This window comes from Cryptomeria japonica, chromosome 9 (assembly GCF_030272615.1).
Source record: "Cryptomeria japonica chromosome 9, Sugi_1.0, whole genome shotgun sequence".
NCBI lineage: Eukaryota > Viridiplantae > Streptophyta > Pinopsida > Cupressales > Cupressaceae > Cryptomeria > Cryptomeria japonica.
In genome coordinates, this window is record NC_081413.1 from 706,452,194 (window position 1) to 706,476,490 (window position 24,297).

Below are 24,297 nucleotides of genomic sequence, written 5' to 3' on the forward strand. Positions count from 1 at the left end.
TGCACAAGCTCCCACTCAAATCTGGATTAGTTGAAAAAATCCAACAACCCACAACTGAAACCAAAGGTGATCAAACTTTGATACCACTTGTAAGGAAGTTTAGTAGCAGAACAATTTCCTACATTAACCTTGAGAGGAGGGTAATGCAAAAACTTTTACGGATCGTTACAATAATTACAAAAAACTTAACAAAAATAGATAGTATAGCATGCATACCACAACACAGTGATTTACGTGGGGAAAACCCTTTCAGAAGGAAAACCCCACACTCCAAAAGCCGCCCAATATATTATTCAACAATCAACAATAGATTAAAATATAATTTTAGAGCAAGATCTTCATAGGAGTATCACCAATCAAAGATTCAGAGGTAACTCAATAGCCATAAGACTCTTACACACAACCTCTATCTCCCGCACCTTATATATAGGAGATACAATACAAGAAACTGTCAAACGATATTACAAAACTATGGGCTGAAACCACCCAATAAAGTTGAGCTGACTGTATCTTCTATCTAGATGCCCTATGACATGTCAAAACACACATTGGCATGTGTTCCTCCCTTTTACAGCTCATTTATGAGTCCGATGTATTTTATATTTCCTATTTTAGGAGTACAAACTTCCGAAGGCCATAACTTGAGAACCATGTGTCCTATTGACGAACTGTTTGAAGCGTCAGAAATCTCTCGAAGTACTCTATCACCTCATAAACCACTACACCATTTACATCCACTTTATAGGGAATTTCAGAGGGTCTAAAGCCCTCAATATTAAATTTAAACCTTTCATTACACCCCTCCAAAACGAAAACTTTAATATCTTCAAAACTAGTTGTGATCTTGCAACGTAATTTTACCGGAATGCTTATCTAGCCAACCAGAAGCGTCGAGGAGAATTTCACATGATTTCATGCTCAAATGAAAACTTACTATAAATAGTAACCTCATGTAATTGCAAGGTTGAGACACCATTTTTCCCAACAAAATTATAATGAGTGAGTTTGGATCTACTCCATTTGAATACGCTCCATTCAGATTTCCTCCATTTTCTAGTTGGCTATATATGAAAGTCTCCATTTGATAGTTTGTAGTATACGATAGTAGGTGAACTTGATTGACTTAGTTCACCACATGTGTACATTACAACTATGGAAGTTTCGTACTTGCGTATCACCATTGAACTAATATATTGGAACTCATTTTTGTCGGAGGCAACTCTTGACTTTGAGTTGAGTATGGGGGTTCCACCCCCTGTGATAGTGGGTGTCCCCAAGTTATGTTTATGGAATTGAAGATTTTCTTCTGCAAACTCTTTTTGTTTTATTAAATTTGGTAGAAAAACTTTTGAAGTTAAGTGTAAGATTTGAAAACTTTTGTGATTCCCACATGCCTAAACTCAAGGTAATCTTGAAGTATTTTTGAAAGGAATCCAAATTTGAACTATAAATGTTAGCACATTTTCTATTTACATCTAAGTTTTTTAATTTTCCTATTTAACAATTTTTTTTTTTATCATTATCACTATTTAACTAATCATTAGAATACTTTTAATTATTATACTTAATTTAAATACAATATAAATAAATAAATAAAACTAAAATTTAAAAAGTATCACTATGATAATAACCACAAAATAGGCACTAACAATGTCAAAGGAAATATGTAAGATGCAATTTAAGGTTCTTTTCCTTACAACAAATATGTAATTTTTTAATTTTTTTTAAATGATATTAATTTAGTTATAACAAAAAATGATATATTTTGGTCTATTGCAAATCAAGTATTTATGAATTATAAATACTAATTTTAGTATTAAAAATATAATATTTATAATAATAGAAATTTGTAAAATAATTATTTATTTATGTTTATTTTATTCTTGAGAGTAAACTATGCTTAAAACAACCAAGTTATTTCACATCCTAAATAGAAAATAATCTACAATTACATAATTAAATAACTAGTTCATTAATAATTTACAGGTTGGAATACCACCCGGTGTTCTAAATGTGCTCTCTGGCTTTGGAGAAACTACAGGTGCAACCATTAGCAAACATATGGATATTGATAAGGTACACATATATTTACCACAATGTACTTTTTATATTAAACCTTAAAAATTGGTTGAAAATTAAGATTATGTAATCATTTTATTTCGAAGTTGATTAATATTGTATGTATTATTTAGATTGCATTTACAGGGTCCACTGAAGTGGGGAGATTGGTGATGGAGGCAGCTGGAAGGAGCAACTTGAAGGATGTCACATTAGAACTTGGTGGAAAATCACCTCTTATTATCATGGATGATTTTGATATTGATGAAGCCATAAATATTGCCCATCGTGCTGCATATGTAAATATGGTATGCTCAAATAGCTCAAAACTTGTTACATTAGTAATTCCTAAATTTTAAGAAAAGTAATAATATATTTTCTTCTAATTTAAAATTAAAAATATTATTTTCATGTTGTAGGGACAAATATGTATGGCAGGTTCAAGGGTCTTTGTTCAAGAGACTGTGTATGATGAATTTGTGAAGAAAATCATAAAACGAGTTCAAAAACAAGTGGTGGGCGATCCATTTAAGGAAGGAGTTCAACATGGTCCCCAGGTACTATACTACTTCACTATGATTCTATTTAGAGGAGTCACTTGGAACTATTTAATAGTTTTTCTATCTTTAAAAAAGAATTATGAAAGAAGAAATAATCACACTTAGATTTTCTTTCTATTTTTATCATAAGACTATTATCGCCAAATTGAAAAATAATATGTTATAAGAAAAAGTATTATCTTAAAAATACGGAACCTCATATTATTATCCTCCAAATTTTTTTATTTTTATTTTAATTAGAATTAGGAGGCCTTAAGTTGTTTTAGCAAAATGATTAAAATATCAGTATAAAAAAGTGCAAATAAAATATTGTATGTGTTCATAATTTAGTCATTTAAAAATAACATATAATTAAAATTATCATTTCACAATTATAAATAAAATAAGTGTACACCTTTTTCTGGTCAATCAAGTGAGGGATTAGGGTACATTCCCTTCTTTTATATCAATAAAATAAAATAAAATAAAAAGACTATATAGTTCATCCCATTTCGTGGAAGATAATATAGACCAAAAGAGAAGCCTTGTGTAGAGGCTAAAACAAGCATGTGCAAATCACAAGTTTTCTTAGTTTTTATTTGTGGGCCTTACTACATATTAAACATCCAATCTAAATTATAGTAAAGATAACATCTACTTGATTATATGTGAAAAAAGTTACTATTATAGAAAACACACAATAACTTTTCTAAGAAAAAGACTCATACATGTTCAAGGGTGTTTTGACACACTCATAAACTTGCATGTAGAATACGAAATGTACCACTTCTCTTGAAAGGAAATCAACCTCAAGAGATTGATAACCCAAAGGTCACTTTTTGTTAGGACATGGCAGTATTGGATAGTTGAATGGCTTATGTAATTGTACCTATATAACATGGGTTGTTGGTAATCAAGTAAATAAGTTGTTGAATGCACTAGGAGGTCAACAAATAATACAAAAAATCCATAAACAACTTCTCCAATTACCAATTGCATAGAAATGAAGACTTTCAATGATTTGATAGCAACATGACAACTTGCAAACATGACAAATATAATTTATAATAGCAAGTTGATAAAAATAAGATACTTTTTAACCCTAAATTACACCTAAACTAGCCAATTATGTAAAAAAACTAACAAAAGATAAGGATTTGGAGAGGAAAAAAATACAAAATAAAAAGATCAACTTTGCATCTTACTATCCCTTATCTTCAATGATTCGGTATAAACATCATAAGTGCAAGATCATAAGGAATTTTGTCAAAAAAATAAATTAAAATGACATAAAAAATACCATATTACATGCACAAGTATTGTAAAAACTTGACAAATCCATCATAAAAGGAAAATATAAACATTCAACACTTCATTGAATTCCACCAAATAATCCATTTCAAAATGAATAATACACATGGATCATCATCCAAGGTGAAGAACTAATAAGTTATGGGCATGTGATAGACTTCCAACAAACATGCACACTGAAATTCATCATTTTTCCTTCTCCTTGTAATCTCAAAATTACTTTCCTATATCCCCCCTACAAAATAAAAAACACTCTTCCTTTTGTACAGGGGATTTACACTTCATTTATTGATTAACTCAACCTAAGCTCAAATTTAGATCCACCTCTGTAGGGTAAGCTCTAATTCAACTTTAAGTTACAATGAGATAATGTAAGTCCTACTAGACCTCCTTATGAGTGAATTACAACTCAAAGTAAAATGAGCATCAAATTTTTCATCATCAAATCAAGTCATGGAATAGACCCAATGATCATCATTTTTTTATGATAAGAGCTTGTTGATGAGATCAAGTCCTAATAATGTACAAATTAACTTTTCTAAGGCTTATGATCATATTGATTGTTCATTTATCTTGGCAATGCTACAAGCCCTAAAATTTGGTTATCATTTCATTTAACATTGCTACTAGTTGTCTTACTATTAATAGTTCATTCTATATCTAAAGGACTAGTTAAAATTACTTCTTTATTTTTCAACTCAAGTTTTGAATGACCACTTTTCTAATGATTATTTTCTTGCTATTTTGGAAGAGGAAATCAACATAAAGTAGCCTCTTCAACGTTTAGATATTTTATACAAGGCAGTGTTGGCATTTGACCGAACCGGTAAAGATTGTTTTTGATATGCAACCGATATATGATTTATTGGTGAATGTGATGAAGAGATTGAGATTCATGTTTGATGACTAAGTTTTGTGTTGTCATTGATGGCAATAATATTTTTGTGGTCATCTAAGTCTTGGTAGCCAACCGGTAAGGTATAATTGGTACAAATGACAAATTTACAGAGAACCGGTAATTAGGATCTCAACCGATAAATTGAGACAAAGTTGCATTCCAACAACCAGTATAGGCGATTCATGAAGACTTGGATGATGCAGTTTTACAATGATGTTGGTGATAGGTATTTGGAGCTATGTTCTCAACCACATTGGCAGATTCAACTGGATGAGTGAGATTTAATGTATAGAGTAGACAAACTGGTAGAACACTTAACCGGTAGTGATAAACTTACAAAAATCGGTAAAACGACACAAGTTTTAATTTGTTATGTTGATGGCCGAAAGATGTAAAGCGTGCGATGTAAGTTTGTCTAGATTCATTGAACCTAGGAAATTGTTCCAAGGTTGTAGCCGACTAAATGTAATTTTTTTTAAAAAGTGTGATGAGGTATAAAGTCAGTATGTGTGAAAAGAGAGATATCATGAGCGAATATTGTGAATGAGATTGTGCGGTGATTAGGGAAGTTCTTTAATGAAGTTTTGTTGAATTTTTAAGGATTGGAAGTGGATCTTATCAGATACAGAAGGCATTACTTGAAGATCTTTTCACTGTCATTTTCCTAACAGTTTGCAGTAGCAAAATCCCCTAACCGGGTAGGTCCTAACATGCCTTAATCTGTAAATCCCCTAACAGGGTAGCTTTGAATCAGAGTCTCAAACCCTCTTGTGAGGTTGATCCTAATAGTTCATTGCTTCGAATAGGGCTTATCATTCGAATCCCTTAACCGACTGACTCCTAATAGGGCATAGTTGTAAGATCTTAGCCGGTTAAGATTTCTATTTTGCAGATAGTGAATCTTGTGGGTACCAACTCTCACTGTGGTTTTTCCCTTTTGGGTTTCCACGTATAATTTCTTGTGTTATGTGGAATTTGTTTTATTAGGCATTAGCTTATGTGGTGATATTCCTCTTATGCTTGATAAGTTTTAAAGTGTTTAAGTTGGTGATCGGACTCATATTTTTTTTGCTTGCACCGATTCACCCCCCCTCTCAGTGCCTTATAAGTTCATCAATTGGTATCAAAGCCACACTTCCTTGAGGCTTAACCGCTTGGGAAGGATCCTTAAGGCAAACATGGGGGATATGAGTTATAAAGAGATGTGTCATACACTTGCTGAAACTGAGGAAGCCCTAGAAACATTGAGAGGCAAGTATAAAACTTCACTTGCTAAAAGGAAATAGCTTATTGAACAAATGTTGGAAGTCTCTGAAAGAAGCTCTCCTGATGAAGCAACCATAGATGCATTGGTTGATGAAGTGGAGAAACTGAATGGTGAGAAAAACTAACTTGAGGAGAGAGCTTGAAGCCCTAAGTATCTGGATGAGTCAAGAACTTGAAGCAAGCAGGGCAGCATAAGACAAAATCAAAGAGAAAGAACATGAGATTTTCAAGATAAATTAGGAAAATGGCACTCTATATGCACACTGGCATGAAGAAAAAGAAGATATAAAGGCAGAATTGGATATGGCAATGTCTCTTAGAGAGACTCTTATGAAAAAGAATGAAGATCTTACAAAAGAACTTGCTGATGCTAATGAGAAGCTTGCAAAGTTTAATAAAAGTTCTACCATGCTTGATGAACAAATCCAATCTCAAAGGATGAACAGTGATACAACTAGATTGGGTTACAATACATTTAAGAAAGGTGAGGCTTCAGGTACAAAGAACAACATGCATGAAGGTAAATCTATGCCTAAGATTCAAAAACCCACTGGTAGGAAATCCTATAAGCCTATTTGTTTCAATTGTCATAAGCTAGGACATACTGCTAATGTTTGTAGAAATAGATCTGATGTTGCTAACGGTTATAGACTCAATACTAATCAAGGATATAAGCCTAGAACCTTTAATGGTTATTCTTTCACTTGCAACATGCATGGACATAGAGTTGTTGAGTGCAGGTATGGAGCAAATAATCCTACTCACATGAATCAGAGATATGTTGGTGATTGGAGAAGGAATTTCAATGATTGGAAAAGTACAAGTTGGCAGAGACCCTATGCTAACCGGTCTAGTCCCTATGAGATGGAAAAGAGGACGAATGTGGTTTGTACAATCTGTAATAAATTTGGTCATGTGGCTATGAACTACAAAAGAAGGACTGGCAAAGGAAATGTTGGACCTTAGAGAGCGTTTGGTATGGCTTGTTATCATTGTTATAAACTGAGACATATGACAAAGTTTTGTAGAGCTAAAGTGAACAAACCGGTGAATCAATCCATTGATCAGAAAGGGAAGATGAAGTTGATGTGGAGGAGACCAAAGTTGAAATGAATAGAATTTGGAAAAATAAGGATGATGAGATAACTGAAGTCAAATCATTTGAAGATCCTATTTCTTCACCTAGTGTGGAGAACCCTTCACTGACAAGCTAAGTTGTTTAAACACTTAGGGGGAACTTAATGTTAGATTCATTTCAGAACCCCCTGAAGGACCATGACATATGTTAAATCTACATACTTTGATGTAAAATGATGTTAAGAAGTGATTCTGTGATCAAATCGGTAGGTTTGATGTGTTATGTGAACCAGTATTGTGTTATAAGATATTTTAGGGTTTTACCAGTAATGGCATTTAATGTGGTAGATAATGGGCAAATAAAAGGAACTTTTTGAATTTTATTTGTCACATTGCATTTGTATGAGCACTTGGAGAACGAGTAGAGAACAACAAAACTTGTGTTTGTAGCATCTAGCCTGTTTGACAGAGATTCAAAGTGATCGAGTGTGATTTGTGATCGACAATCGGTTTAGAGAGCTTCATCGGTGTCTGAAACCCTAAGTGCAAAAGAAGGAAAGGGTATTTATTAGGAATTTTGTTATCTGTTTCTGAAGATTGATTTGTTGAAAATGGATACACCACATCTAGTTGATGTTACCGATAGGCCACGACCTGAATTCAAAAGACATCCATTTAAATCTGAAGAAACTGATCTCTTTAGAGTCCTATCCAGAGTTCCTTACGGTGTATTACATGTTGAAGATGTTAGATCATTTCACCATTGCAAATTGGAAGATTTAGGTATGGTTGCTATTTTTGATCAATATAGAGCACTTTGTGATGAGAATGGTATTTTGAAGGAACAATACAAGAGAGTTACCGATAAAGGATTACATCATGCACTTAACTTCATTGATGATTTTGTAGATGAACATGTTAGATATGTGCTTAGCAGGATACATAATCAATTTATGTGGCTCGATCAACCACATAAAATTTCTAAGAAATCCATTCATGCTGTCACCAGACTTTGTGCCACCGGTGAGGTCCCATTACTCAGATCCATTTCAAAGAATGATGTAGAAAAGTTAACAGGATCGAAATGGGATGGCAGAGCAATGACAGTGAACAATATCAATGATCCGGCAATGAAATATGCTTCAATGGTGATTGGTTACAAGATTTACTACTCAAGCAGGATGAACAATGTACCAGTAGCTACTATTCATACTGCTTACTAGATGATCAAAGAAGATGTTGATTATGATCTATCTGAAGCATTGAGAAGTCAATTGATGCTGAACCTGGAGGCCATTAAGAAGGACCAAAGGTTCAGGTTCAAATTTGGTCAATTCATTCTTGGTCTATTCTTTTTATTTTCAAAATTCTTTTCCTAGTATTGGTGATATTCAATGGATTGGAGGTACACCTGCTTTGATGCAAATGAAGAATAGTATTAGGATGCTTGGTAATTATTTTGATAAGATTGCATGGAGATACTTTGAGAGGATTTTTAGAAGAAAATGCATGCAAGAGAAAGGATACCGGTAGAGGTAGTTAACTGCTATGTAAACACAATTTGCTTTATGGTGGACACAAATACTTGCATGATGGAGGCAGTTGAGCGCCAGACTACATGGGTGATGCCCATGGGATATGAAGTAGATGAAGATATTTTGGTTGCATATGCTAATCATTTTCTTGCCCAACCGATAGATACAACTACAAAATGTTTTGACACTTACAAGGAGAAATCCCTTCAAGTGCACTCAGAACTTAACCAACTAGTAATTGCAAAGAAGGTTAGAAAGGAAGTTGAAGCATTTGCCGAGAAAGCATGATTTAAAAAGGAACCCATTGTTGAAGCTAGAGAAAAGCATGTTGCTCAACAGGCTGGAACATCTAGTACTCCAACCGACACCTCCACCAATATGCAAACAAGAGCTAGAAAAGGGAAAGCTGCAGAAAAAGAGAAACCAACAGTTGTTAAGAAAGTGAAACCAGTAGAAAAATCATCAAAGATTCAATTCCAGAAAAGAGGAAAGGTTGTTGATCTTCCAACTGCACCGGTTAAAATTGGTAAAAGAAAGAAGCAACAAGCATAGAAACCAGCACCGGCAGATGCAGATGATGAAGACACTGAATCTGAGAAAGAGAAGAAAGTCCTAAGGGTCAGTCGTAAGAAATCTAAGGTTGTTGGAACCTCCATTGTCAAATATGTGGAGAAATTGGTAAATAAACCTACTTCTCTTGATAAATTGTTAAGAAGTATTAAGGAATATGGTGTTCTTAAGGGATTGAATAAATTGTTTGATAATATTTGTGAGAATGAACAAAGGCTAATAGAAGATGCAGTTGTTTTCATGATGAATACATATAGTAAGGCCCTTACTGAACTACAAGGGCAAATTTCAAATTCTTTATACAACAAAATTGATGCAAGGTGGCAGGCTGCAATGAAGCAGGACATAGAATTTGTTGAATACACACTCAAAAATCTTCAACCAGGAGCCACAAAGGAAGAATTAGATGATATTTTGTTGAAAGAAAAATCTTCCTTTAGATCTAAGAAAAGACTGACAAGGATGTTAATCGATGAGACCTAATCAATCCAACAAGAGAATGAAATTTTGTTAAAGAAATCTTTGGGTCTAATTCCTATTGAAGAGGAATATGATGAGGATGATGAACTTGAAAAGCTTAAGGGTGAATATTTTCTAGAAGGTGTTAAACTTATGGATTTTGTGCCAGATGACATTGTGTTAGATGATCAACTGGTGAACACACAAACATATCCGATGTTTATTCTTGATGATGATAATGGTGATAAAGTTGATAGTACTGCTGGTAATATAGATGTGTATGATTTAGATGTTTAGATGTCTGAACAACATGAGCATAATCAGGAACATGAAGGAAAGAAAGATGAAGAAGAAAAGAAGGATGAAGAGGCATCAGTAGATAATCAAACTATAGATACTCAACTGCCACCGATAATAGACATTAATGAAGATAAGCAAGAAGAGAAGACTGAAGAAATTGAAAAGGAAAAGGAAGAAGAGAAAACTGAAAACAAAGAGGGAACAAAGGAGAATAAGACAAAAAAGAATAAACCTACAGTGCCACCTTTGCCACTTGATTCTAAGAAGAAAGTTGTTGATGAAGAAGATGATGATGCTTTAAGCATCCAAGGACCCCTGGACATGGATAAACTAAGTTCTATTGAGTTGATGGAGATTGCAACTGCCATGCGATCCCGAGCTAAAAAGAAGAGGATGGAAGAACAACGGAAGGAGGTAGAGACCATAAGGAATGCGGTAGATATTTTGTCTAGTCTCTTACCAAAGACTGATTCAGGAAATTTTACAACACCTATTGACAAGCTTGGACAACTTGTTTCTGATGCCAAAGAGCAGATGAAGTCATTAGAGGATGCAACTTATGTTGATGTGGAGAAAAACTACAAGAAGAAAAGAATAGAGCACTTAATGTTTGAAATTGATAGAGGTAAAGTGGCTCTTGCTGTTAATAAGGATTATTTGAAGGAAGCATTGGAAACCGGAGGTAAAATCCTCTCTACTATTTCAACATTTTCCTTATTTTGTGCTGATTGGAAGAAGAAAAGGGAAGAAGCTGAGCATGAACTTGAGGTTCTAAGTGAGTCATTTAAACCCCTTAATGACTCTTCTATTCATTTTGGAAGATCAGTTGTAGAACTTCAGCACAAGTTGAAAGTATATGAACAGGAACAGGTGAAGAGAGTCAGATCCCTGCAGGAACTTCAAACACAGCTTATACCGAAGGTCGAAGTCTTATAGAGAGAATACAAGGAATCTGAAGCTATTCTTGCTACACTTGAAATGAGCATTGTTGATGCAATGGAGGAGCTAGCTGGACAAATCTAGACTCATGTGGAGATTGCAGGCATAATTTTAGAGACATGGCACAATGACTTAAAAAATTTGAAGTCGCATTTTAGTGATGTTTTTTCCAGAATTTTTATGTAAAAAATTTATGACTCTTATATCTATATATATACTCTGATGCAGATTTTGATATCACATGTATTTTTATTTTTCATTTGGCATTGTTGTCAAAGGGGGAGTAAGAGTTGAGTCAAAATTTTGTATGTAATAGTATGAGTATTGTATTTGTTTGTTATAGCATACAATTGCTAAGGGGGAGTATATGTCATGTAGTCAAATTTTGTTTTGCACACTTAGTTAATATTTTTTTTCCTAAGTGTTGCCATCAATGCCAAAGGGGGAGATTGTTGGCATTTGACTGAACTGGTAAAGATTGTTGTTGATATGCAACCAATATATGATTGATTGGTGAATATGATGAAGAGATTGAGATTCATATTTGTTGACTAAGTTTTATGTTGTCATTGATGGCAACAATGTTTTTGTGGTCATCTAAGTCTTGGTAGCCAACCGGTAAGGTATAACCGGTATAGATAACAATTTTATAGAGAATCGGTAATTAGGATCTCAACTGGTAAATTGAGACAGAGTTACATCCCGACAACTGGTACAGGCAATTCATGAAGAGTTGGATGATGTGGCTTTACAACAATGTTGGTGACAGGTATTTGGAGCTATGTTCTCAACCGCATTGGCATATTCAAATGGATGAGCGAGATTTAATGTACAGAGCAGACAAACTGGTAGAACACTTAATCGGTAGTGATAAAATCACTTAAATCGGTAAAATGACACAGGTTTTCATTTATTATGTCAATGGGCGACATATGTAAAGCGTGCAATGTAAGTTTGTCTAGGTTCATTGAACCTAAGAAATTGTTCCAAGGTTGTAGCCGACTAAATGTAAATGTTTATAAAAAGTGTGATGAGGTATAAAGTTGGTATGTGTGAAAAGAGAGATTTCATGAGTAAACAATGTGAATGAGATTGTGCGGTGATTAGGGAAGTTCTGTAATGAATTTTTGTTGAATTTTTAAGGATCGGAAGTGGATCTTATTAGACACAGAAGGTTTTACTTGAAGATCTTTTCACTTTTGTTTTCCTAACAGTTTGCAACACCAAAATCCCCTAACTAGGTAGGTCCTAACATGCCTTAATCTATAAATCCCCTAACAGGGTAACTCTGAATCAGAGTCTCAAATCTTCTTACGAGGTTGATCCTAACAGGTCATTGCTCTTAACAGGTCTTATAATTCAAATCCTTTAACCGGGTGAATCCTAACTGGGTCTTCTCCTAACAGGGCATAGTTGTAAGACCTTAACCGATCAAGATTTCTATTCTAAAAATAGAGAATCTTGTGGGTACTAACTCCCATAGTGGTTTTTCCCTTTTGGGTTTCCACGTATAATTTCTTGTGTCATGTGGAATTTTTTTATTGGGCATTAGCTTATGTGGTGATATTCCTCTTATGCTTGATAAGCTTTAACGTGTTGAAGTTGGTGATCAAACTCATATTGTTTTTGCTTGCACTGATTCACCCCCCCCTCTCAGTGCCTTATAAGTTCATTAGGCCTTGGGTTTTTCCATTTAATGACAAGTGACTCAATGTTATAGACAATTATTCCTTTTGAAGACTTCTGAGCTTAATTATTTTGGATGGAAGTGGATTGATCATATAAATTTATTTTTGTTTTTGGACATTCATTTTTCTTTTCAAGTGTATTTGGCCTCTTTGTGGCAAGTTTTTCTTGTCATAATAAAAAAAAGTTGGCTTATTGGGTTACCAAACCTTTATCTCTAGCTAGAATATTATAGATCATTTGTTTCAATATTCTTATAGCTATTCATGTCTACTACTCTCCTTGTTAAGTTCTCTCTAAAGTTTCTTATTTAATATTAGAGAAACCTTTACATTATTTTCCCCAATCTTCTCCAAATAAGCATAGAGGTTTCCATCACATGGCTTAATGATGAGATTTCTCTCTTTCCACAATGTTGAGGTTTCTCTCTTTCCACTAAGTGGGTTATGTTGTGCTCTTGAGGGTATTGAAGCTTGAATAGTTTTAGTGTGGCATTGCATTACTTCTAGTCATTTAGTTAGGTGGCCAAATTAGAAGGGGGTTGGTCTTCACTCCCTTGTTATTATGAAAGATGTTCAATTCAAGGGAGCTATATTAATAGAGAGAGAGAGAGAGAGAGAGAGAGAGAGAGAGAGAGAGAGAGAGAGAGAGAGAGAATTAAAACATGATTATTTCTAATGCACCAATTCTAAGTATAATTTAATAATCTAGACTGAGGTCCTAAAAAGAGATCCTGAAAAAGAGAGGTTCTAAATAGATTTAAGGAAAGAGAGAGAGAGTAAATTAAACAATATTATTTCTAATGCACCAATTCCAAGTATAATTTGCTGATCTAGAGAGAGAAAGAGTAAATTAAAACAAGATTATTTGTAATGCACCAATTCGAAGTATAATTTTCTAATCTAGAGAGAGATCCTAAAAATGAAAGGTCCTAAAAAGAGATCCTAAAAATGAGAGGTCCTAAATAGACTTAGAGAGAGAGAGAGACTAAATGAAAACAAGAGTATTTCTAATGCACCAATTCCAAGTATAATTTGATAATCTAGAGAGATCCTAAATAGACTTAAAGGTGGAGAGAGAGAGAGAGAGAGAAATTTCAAACAAGATTATTTTTATTGCATCAACTCCAAATGTTTGATAATTTAAGATAGCACAAACACACTCAACTAGTTAAATAATAAATATTAATTAGGATAACATTATTAAATAATGGGTGCGGAGCAGAAAGGAGAGTGGTGAGCAGGAATCCCAAATTTCAAATTTGGGAATGGCGGATTCCCTGGGGAAGGCAATATTTCTACGGGTGGAACTGGCAATTAGGCAAGCTTCTAGGCATCCCAAGGTACAGAAGAGGACAAGGAGACAGTCAAATTAGTGGAAGACAAAGATTCCAAAACCGGGGACCCACACGATAGAGGTAAGGAAAAAAAATGGTCTTCGCTTTTTGGAGTGAAGCCGTTGGTAAAATCAGGGCTACCGGAAGTTTCAAACATCTCTGATCCAGTTATAGGGGTGGTTGCTATTTCTGTTTCGGATAAGCTGGTAGATCTTACCGTCTCTGGTTTAGCTATGAAATTAGTCGGACGATTTGCTAGTTTTAGGCCTAACATTGATGTTGTTAGGAATTTTATAAGGAGGAAATGGGTTCTCAAGGGTCAAGTGGATATGCGGTGTTGCCTAGAGGTTTTTTTTCCTTTGCTTATAACTCTGATGAAGATATGAATAAGGCTCTATGTGAAGGTCCATGGATGTTTGACAAGTCAACTTTGGCTCTACAGAAATAGGCTCCTAACATTTCTCTTGACAAGTCATTTTTTGTGTCGACACTTGTGTGGACGCGCCTCCCGGGCCTTCCGCTGGAATTCTTTAATGAGGAAGTCTTTAAGGGGATAGCGAGTTCTTTTGGAGAACTTCTCTCGATTGACCCAATGACTGCAGCTAAATCAAGGTTAGTCTTTGCTCACATTTGTGTAAATGTTAATCAAATGACGAGCATGCCCCTATCTATTGAGATCATATCTAAATTAGGGAAATGGACCCAAGAGATTGAATATGAATCGCTCCCGTTTGCTTGCTTTCATTGCAAAAAATTGAGCCATTGGGCAAAATCCTGTCCGCTTAAGAAGGGTAAGAACAACAAGAATGATAGTAGTGTGAAGCAAAAATGGCAAACAAAAGAGAAAAAAGGAGACTCATCAATAGAGTGTGATCTAGATAAGGAAGTGATGGAGCCAAAAAAGGAGGTGAAGAAGGATGCGAATAGTAATAATGAAAAATCTGCTTGTGTCTGTTCTAATAATCAAATAGAAAGTACTAAAGAAGATTAGCAAAGAAAAGAGGTAAATAATAAAAATGATCCAAAGGACCAAGAGGTTGGATTAGTCAGTCAGGAGAAAGTAGAGGAAAGTACCAATGATGATGTGTTTGCATCATCTCACTCAAAAGAAATTGAGGAAGACTTTAATGAAGCGCAGGACTTTAACCTTTCTACTCTTGAGCCTCTGTTGCTTCTAACCAATGGAAGCCCAAAGCCGTCCCAATGCAAAACCCCCATCACATAGTGTGGAAATGGAAATCTTGGAAGGAAATCTTAGGATTATTGGTATGAAAGAGGGAAAATCGAATAAGGAGGGACCCAATGGAGGTATCACAACTAGAAGCAAGAATAAGAAAAAGGCAGCTGTGGGAAGCCAAAACAAAAAGCAGGGGAGACCTTCTCTAAAACGTCAGAGGGAATAGGAAAGTTGGAAGAACCGTGTTGATAGAACACAATGTTCCATTGAGTCAGCCCTATCCCCAGTTAAAGTATGAAGATAATTTCCTGGAATATAAGAGGGTTGAATTCCCCTCACAAGCAGGATGTGTTACGTAACATTATAAGAGATCATAAACCAGAAGTGGTCCTTGTTTAGGAAACCAAGATGTGTAAGGATAAAGTGGAAAAGATTAGAATATTTAAAAATAATGGAGCTATAGGATCTAGTTCGAAGGGAGCCTCTGGAGGAACAACAATTTTTTGGAACCAAAAAACTATTAAAGGTAAGGAAATCATTTCTGAATTTAATAGGAACTTTGTGCAGCTTGAGCATATCAAGGATAACTTTGTCTGGGTGTTAACCAATGTCTATGCACCTAATTCCAAAATTGGGAGAGCTAAATATTGGAGAAGTCTTGCTGAAGACAGACTTAATTTTGCTAATCAAAGCTAGATAATAATGGGAGATTTCAATACTCCACTAAAAGAGGAAGAGAAAATGGGAGGCCTTCCCTTGCAGCTTGATGGTAAACAAGATCTTATGGATTTCATTAATGATCAAGCTCTTATGGATGTGGATCTCCAAGGGATTAACTATACTTGGACTAATAGAAGAATTGAAGTTGATCTTATTCAAGTTAAGTTAGACAGAACCTTAATTTCTCCTGAGTGGTTATCAAAGTATAGTTGTTCTCTAGCGTCTGTTATCAAGATTGGTTCTGATCATTACCCTATTTCTTTCACTACCAATTCTTTTTCTGCTAAGAGAAATTTCCCTTTTAGATTTGAAAAAGTGTGGTTATCCCATCCTTCTCTGGAAGCTTGTGTTGCAGATTGGTGGAGTTCTGAGGTTGAGGGAACAACTCTTTTTAGAATAGCTAAAAAGCTCAATTTTATAAAGGCTAAAATAAAAATCTGGAACAAAGAGATTTTTGGGGATATCTTCAAGAGTAAAATTCAAATAAAAACTGAAATAAAAGAAGTTCAAGATAAAATCCAAGAGGATGGGCTTTCTGAAGAGTTGAGATCTGTGGAAAATGGTCTGTTGTCTAAATACCACACTATTATTTCCAATGAAGAGATGTTCTGGAGACAAAGATCAAGAGCCTTGTACTTGAAGGAAGGTGATAAAAATACCCGATTTTTTCACTTAACTGCTCTTAAACATAGGGCAGCTAACAGGATATCTAGGTTATCCTATAATAAAGGGATTTTAATGGAGGATAATGATATTAGAAAGGTAGCTCTAGATTATTTTAGTACCCTTCTGGGAGAAGTGGATAACCTTGATGCCAGTAACCAAAACCTCCTGTTACAATCTATTCCTTCTACCTTGACTGAGGAAGACAATAAACATCTGTCCTAAATTCCTTCTAATCAGGAAATCAAAAAGGCGGTGTTCTCTTTTTAGGGAGATAAGTCTCTTGGACCGGATGGTTTTCCTATGTTCTTTATCCAATCTTTTTGGCATATTGTGGAGACTGACATTTGTAAAGGAGTTAAAGAATTCTTTGGTTCTAGAAGGCTTCTAAAAGAACTTAATGCTACCTTCATTGTCCTAATTCCAAAGATCTCTAGAGATGATTCTCTTAATAAGTTTAGACCTATTAGTCTCTGCAACTCTGTTTACAAGATTTTGTCTAAGGTTCTTACCTCTAAACTACTGGATATTCTTCCCAGAATTATCTCTGCCCAACAGAATGGTTTTGTCTCTGGTAGACAGATTCTGGATTCCATTATTTCTGTTCATGAAAAAATTCATTCTCTAATGGTGGCTAATAATCAGGGTTTCTTTCTGAAGTTAGATATGGCTAAAGCTTATGATAGAGTGAATTGGCAGTTTCTTTTAAGGATTATGAAAGCGTTTGGATTCAGAGATAAAGTTATTCAGCTTTGTTCTCAATTGATGGAAACTTCCTCTTCTGTTGTTATTGTCAATAGATCCCCATCAAGCTTCTTCAAAAGCATAAGAGGTCTTAGACAGGGGGATCCCATTTCCCAATCTTGTTTACTATTTTAGCTGAAAGCTTGGGTAGATTTATTTTTAAAAATGTGGAAGAAGGCAATCTTAGAGGACTAAAACCTTCTTCCTCCAATTTCACTTGTACTCATGAACAGTTTGTTGATGACTCAATCACTATGGGGGAAGGTACCATTAGGGAAGCTAAAAATATGAAGAATGTTATGAATATTTATGAATCTGCCTCTAGTCAAAAAATTAACTGGGATAAGAGCTCTTTTTTCTTCATCAATACCCTTGTTCAAAGACAATTAAGGATTGAAAGAATTCTTGGTTGTAAAATAGCTGAGCTTCCCTCTACTTATTTGGGGCTTCCCCTTTGTATTAAGCCTACGGATAATTTTTGGATTAAGTTGGTTGACAGATTCAACTCCAAATTGGCTGCTTGGAAAGGGGTAGTCCTTAGTCAAGCGGGCAAAGTTACTCTGCTCAAAGCCACTCTCCAAAACTTGCTTGTTTATGCCCTTAGTTTGTTTAAAATCCCTAGAAAGTTTGTCGAAGCAATTGAAAGAATCCAAAAAAAATTTCTTTGGTCGGGAGTGGAAGTCAAGAATAGAATTCCCCTTATTGCTTGGAATAAAATCCGTTATCCTAAGGCCTCTAGGGGGTTGGGTTTAAGGAATATAAGCTCTATGAACAATGCCTTATTAGCTAAACAAATTTGGAGAATGAAAGGGGAGGAAAGAGAGTCGAATTTAATCTGGAGAAATAAATATCTTCATATGCAACCTTCTGAGGAAGAATTTCTAGATAAATCTTTTATTGTTGAAGGTTCTGCAATATGGAATGCAGTTCAATCAGCTAAAAGTTGGGCTGCAACTGGTAGAATGTGGAATCTGGGGAATGGTAGAAGTATTAGATTTTGGGAAGACAGATGGATAATGGGTAAACCTCTGGAGGAAATTCCAATCCTTTATGAGTGGAAAGATTGGTTCAAAAGCAGGTGTGGGGGTTTGGTCAGAGATTACTGGAGAAATGGGAAATGGATTGATTTTAGCCAGCAGTGTCTGGGGTTAAAGTTTCTTGAGATTGTACTTTCTTCTAAAATTTTGAGAGACAACAAAGAGGATAGTTTGATAGGGAGGGAAACCCCAGATGGGAAGTATTTTGTGTCCTCGGCTGTGGCTATCCAAAATAAAGTTGTGGAAGAAATTCCTATTTGGGCTAAAGTTTGGAATAAGAAGTTAGTTCCTAAAGTTAATATCTTTTTTTGGATCTTTATCCAAAACAAGGTATTAACTCTAGACAACCTTCAAAAGTGAGGATTTATTTTTCCTAATATGTTCTCTTTGTTGCAGGGAAGAAGAGTTTGCTTGCCATATCCTCCATCAGTGTACTTTCAGCCAAGAAATTTGGAAAATTATTTTAAGTAGCTGGAAGCTGAGTTGGGTTTTTCCGAACTCTCTAGGGGAATCCTGGCAGCAATGGTACTGCCCTAATTCCAACCCAAAGATTGTGGAGCTTTGGAAACTTACCTTCCCAAATGTTATCTGGAATATCTGGAAAAAGCGCAACAACATGATTTTTGGGGATAAAAGTGCCATCCTTGAAGTGGTGGTGGATAAAATTTACAGAAGTATCTTTGAATGCATCAATGATATTGATGATGGACCAGTTGCTAAAGAAGACTTGAATGACAGGTGGAACCTTTCCGCTACCAAACCTAGTAAGGAGAAGGGCAGAAAAGGTCTAGTTTGGTGTTTTCCTCCTCAGGGATGGTTAAAGGCCAACTTTGATGGGGCTTCTAAGGTGAATCTGGGTAAAGCTGGTTATGGGGGCATTGTTAGGAATTTTGCTAGAAGTTTCCTAGTGGTCGTTGCTTGTTTTTTTGGGAGTCAAACTAGTCATTTTGCTGAAGCCTCAGCTGTGCTGAACACTCTAATTATAGCTAAGAACCTAAATCATGATAAATTATGGCTTGAGGGAGATTCATGTAATATTATTAAGTGTTTCAAGGGGGAAACCGAGCCATCGTGGTCCATTGAAAATATTATTTGAAAGCTAGGGAAATCATTGCCAATTTTAAAGTAATAATTATAGAACATGCCTTTACAGAGAAAAATATGGTGGCGGACTGTCTGGTGAACCTAGGCGTTAACTCCAATTCTCAAACAATTTGGTACGGGGAAGACATTAATATGAGTATTAAAGAGCTCCTCAGAAAGGATAGATTTATGGGGAAAGAAGGACCACATAATCATGATAGTTTATATGTGTAATTTATGGGAAGAAAGTTTTGAGTTCGCAAAAGAACAAAGGTGAAAGTCTGAAATTGAATATGGGAGGAGATTTAAGGAGGGAGGAACCAGACAACAGGTCTAGATGGAAGGATATGCCAAAAGTTTGGGCAAAGCTGGAAAAAGGATCCCTTATGAGTTTCATGGAGAAGCTGGTTGATTATGACAAAGGTAGGGTTAATCTCACTATCTCCAAAATCTCTAAAAATTGGTGTAATGGGTCCTTTAAAATCTATGGTGTTAGGTTCAAATTGGACGCGGGCCTCATCGCGACTATGATAGGTATGCCCCACTTAGGGCTCAATTTTTTTAGAGATCTTAAAGTTTCCAATAATACGGTAAATATGTTCCCGCATAAGGAAAAGGAGAGGGCTAAAATTGGAAAAGTCACAAGGGGTTATTATGAAGCCTCCAACATCAAGAAAATCTGGGGCTAGGTTTTGAATGCCATAATGGAATATATAACTATTGAGGGCCACTTTTCCAGGGCCCACACTTATCACTTTGTGTTATTAAACCACTTTAGACATGAGAAACAAGTCTCCCTGCCCTACTATCTCTTCAGGTCCCTTTCTAGGTCTCTCAATAAATGCAGCAAGAATCCCACGAATTCGATGTTCCATTGTGGGCTTTTGCTGCTCATTTATGAGCACTGTAAAACTCTTGCCATGCAAGAAAACAAGAGGTTATCCACTTCTCCAGGGAAAGGTAAGAGAAAGCTGGAGGAAGGGGAACCCAGCAAGGAGGAGGCTACTTCTGGAAAAAAAGAAAGAGTGCCACTGGGATGAAAGCCCATGAAGATAAGAATGACACAAAGGAAACTGGAAAAGAGGGTAGTGAAATAGAAATAGACGAGTCAGAGGGTGAGGATAGTTGGAAAGATGAGGATGTGGGTGCAGTGCATGAAGAAGGTGAGAACAAGTCCGACAATGATAGCCCAATTCACAGTGCTAGCCCAGGCAATGACAACAGCCAACCTATGGTGGATTTGGATGATAAGGATAATGAGGAAAAAGATTTGAATTCTGAGAGGGAGAAGAACAAGGAACCTGAGAAGGATATGGCTAAGGATAGTTTGAGTGAGGATAAGGAAAGCGTTGGAGAAGGGTTATTCTTGGATAACCTTAAAAAACTCACTGAGGCTAGATTGGGTTATGATAGATGGACATATGAACTATTGAAGAACCTGGAAAAAAATGGGAAATAGATGGAGGAGAAAAGGAAGGAAGATGATAGGGATCAAAAGCAATGGAAGTAGGACATGGAGGAAAAAGTTAATAAAATGGTTGTTTAGATTGACTTGCTAGAAGAAGGGAAATTGGCGATGAAAAACCTACTGGGTATTATCCTGAATATCTTGTCTGCTGTCACAAAAAACCTAGAGGATATTTTGAAGGTCCTCAATAACTCCAGCTCTCCTAAACCGGTGGTGGACCTTGACATGGATGAAGAAGCTATCGAGATTGGAAGTGGTGAAGCTACACTGGGTGGAGCCGCAAAGAGAACCAAAGCGAGTGTTAAGAAAGTTGTGGCTGCTTCTGCTAAGGATATCCCTAATCTTAGGGAAAATATCAAAGACCTGTATGGGATTAGCAATAACTTGGCTAATGCCCTGAAAAATATAAATTAGTTCCTTTTGTCGGGTCTGGCTGATTTTTGCTGGTTTTTTGGGGCTTTAGCTGGTTTTCTCTAGTTATTTTGCTAGTTTTTCTTTTGTTTGTTCCTTCTGGTTTCTTAATGCTTTTATCTTGTAAGGTCCTTTTGTAAAGGGTTTCGGTGCCCCTTCAAAACCTGCTTTTACATTAATCAAAAACATTATTAAATAAAAAAATTATTTAATCAAATAAGGACAATTTTAGGTACATGATACGTATAAAATTAAATATAATTTAAGTAAAGATGCATATGTGCTCGATACCTTTGCATTCTTCATTCTCAATATCTTTTTTCCGTCTTGGGTGAATATTTCCTTGAAGTCTTATTTGCCCTTGTCTTTTCATTCCCCATGTCCTTCCTTTGAAATTATGCCCCTTAAAAATTTCACAAAATAAAATCACCTTAAAATGCCTTCTCTCACAAAAAATGCGAATTAATTTGGTATTTTGTGTTTAAGAAAAAAAAATCCATATTTATATGGAAATGTTAAAAAATAAATTAAAATTATGTTGGTCCCATGTTCTTATGAACACATCCATTACAATAATGTTATGGGGTTCGAACGAACCCCTTCATTCAAAGGGGTGTTCGATCAAACCCCCTTGCTATGCATCTCTCTCCCAAACTTTGCAAATTTTTGTAGATTTTTGGCCTTCAAACCTTTAGTTCAAGACTCAAACAAAACAATCTTCACAACCCAAAATGTGAGATGGTAGTCTTGGACGTAAGCTTTCCAATGACTATAATTTTATTACATATTGAATTTATTATGAACTTGTTTTTTAAATTTTACTAAACATAGGTTTTCCACCGAACATCAACTTCTTTGTTCAATGCATTTGGAAAAATAGTAAACTAATTCATAAAAAAATTGAAAAATGTTTATGCCCTAGGTATTGATGTCTTATTTCCAACAACAAATTTTTTTTTTCGATACATACAAAACAAGTTATGAGTTCAAACATACACATATGTCTAAATTATAATTAGTTCGACTTCAAAACTTAATAAAATAAAAAATATTCAACATATCATTATGAAACCAATTGCATGCCTTAGGTATCGATGTTACAAACCTAAATTTGAAAGAATCAAGTTTTTATCATTTGTAGAAAAAAAGTTTTGCGTTACAGAATGCACATCACTCTTAAAAAATGGTGTTTGTTGTTAAAAACTAGTTTTCAAAGGAGATGAAAAAATGAATACAAACTGATTGAATTTTTTTTGAAAAAAATATATTTTGAATCTGATGAAAAGATTTCACAAATCACTAGATTACATCATCTTTAAATTCCTAACGGTTTAAAAATTACAGGTGTTGGAAAGTGAAGGTTTTTTTTCAAAATGTTCAATTAAGTGTCAAAGTTGGCCAAAACGTGTAACCCACTATTGTGGGATCTGTTGGCATTTGGCATAACTGATGCATATGAGATGATGCAGGTAATGCAGTTGAAGTCTAATGACTACACCGATAAAGGATAGAAGTCTATTTGTGATGAAGAGATTGAGATTCTATGAATAGATGACATGATAAGTTATTTGTGTTGTCATTGATGGCAACTGATGTCAATTGATGTTCCTAATGTCTTGTTTTGTCATCTAAATGATTTAGTTTACTGAAAGATGGGTATTATTGGCAGTGAACTAAAGTATGTGAAATGGGATTTTAACCGGTAAAGAAGAGTTGTTTTGATTGGATCGGTCAATCGGCGATGATTGGTGATTTGTAGTTTGGATGGTGAACTTGTATCATGGAAAGGTGTATGTGATCGGAACCGGAACTTGTGGAGATTACTGAAAGACATGTTTTAAATTTTTGATGAAGTTTTGCTAAGGTTTTAGTAGGGTTTAAGACCCGTGAAGAAATCATCAAACCGGTAATGATTTCTATTATGATGGTGATCAATGACATGTCTACATGAAGTTAGTAACACGACACAACCCACATGAAATATTTAATTATTGTTTTGGCGCGATTCAAGGAAGATTTTCTTGGGAATCAACAAAATGCTTAGTAGAGTATTTTGAGGGTTTGACTTTGGTACAGATCAGATTTCCGTGATGGGTTACAATCAACCAACGATTGATATTGCATTGTAATTTGTTGTATTGATCTGTATAACAATCTATGATGAGCTCTTATGATTTGAATTGTAAATTCATGATGTAATTAGGTTTTGTGGCCGACCTAGTTGAGATGGCTATTTAGGATGACACAATTGATTTTTATTGTGTCAATGGTCTTAGAGAATATGTTAAGCCATCCAAGTGAAGTGTGAGATTTGGTTGAGAGTTGCAAAGTGTTGTGTATAACTGGATCTGATCAAGCAAGCAAAGAAGTGCAAGTAACAAATCATTTTCTTACTTTTGTTCCCTAACAATTGCAGCAGGTTAAATCCCTTAACCGAGTAGGTCCTAACAAGCCTTAAACATTTAAGTCCCCTAACAAGGTATTTCTCAAAAGAGTGTTAAATCCTCTCACAAGGTTGATCCTAATAGATCATCAAGCTCCTAATTGGACTGCAAGGCAAATCCCCTAACCAAGTGACTCCTAATAGGGTCTTCTCCTAATCGAGCATATTGTAAGCTCCTAACAAGGCGTACTTCAAAAGAGTACAAATATTTGTGGGTGTCAACTCCCACTGTGGTTTTTCCCTATTTGGGTTTCCATGTCAAAAACTTATGGTGTTCATGTGTGGAATGCTTTTCATGTGATGTTCTTGTTTATATTTCATTTCATGCATTATTTATGAGACACTGGTTATGATGTTTTATCAGAAGTTTATCAGAGGTTACCGGTACTGATAAGAAGTTGTTTGAGAAAGTTTTTGATTTGATTGATAAGGTTAAGGAGTTGGTAAATGATCAAGTTTATATGATTGCTTTGGTGGTGAAAGTTGTGGTAAATGATTTGATTAATATGTTAAGAAAATTTGATAAAGAGGGTATTAGATTTGATTAAAGAAGTTGAGACATTTGATAAATGGTTTC

At 35.1% G+C, this 24,297-nt stretch overlaps 1 protein-coding gene across 2 annotated transcripts in view; it reads left to right on the forward strand.

Annotated features, from left to right (window-relative positions):
- Nucleotides 1–24,297, forward strand: part of LOC131073912 (aldehyde dehydrogenase 1) — a 92,125-nt gene that overhangs the window by 45,019 nt on the left and 22,809 nt on the right. For both annotated transcript variants that reach the window (XM_058010419.2, XM_058010420.2), the window contains exons 5-7: nucleotides 1,987–2,076; nucleotides 2,193–2,366; nucleotides 2,478–2,615. In XM_058010419.2, the coding sequence (XP_057866402.2) occupies nucleotides 1,987–2,076; nucleotides 2,193–2,366; nucleotides 2,478–2,615 (402 nt within the window). The remainder of the gene's footprint in view (nucleotides 1–1,986; nucleotides 2,077–2,192; nucleotides 2,367–2,477; nucleotides 2,616–24,297) is intronic.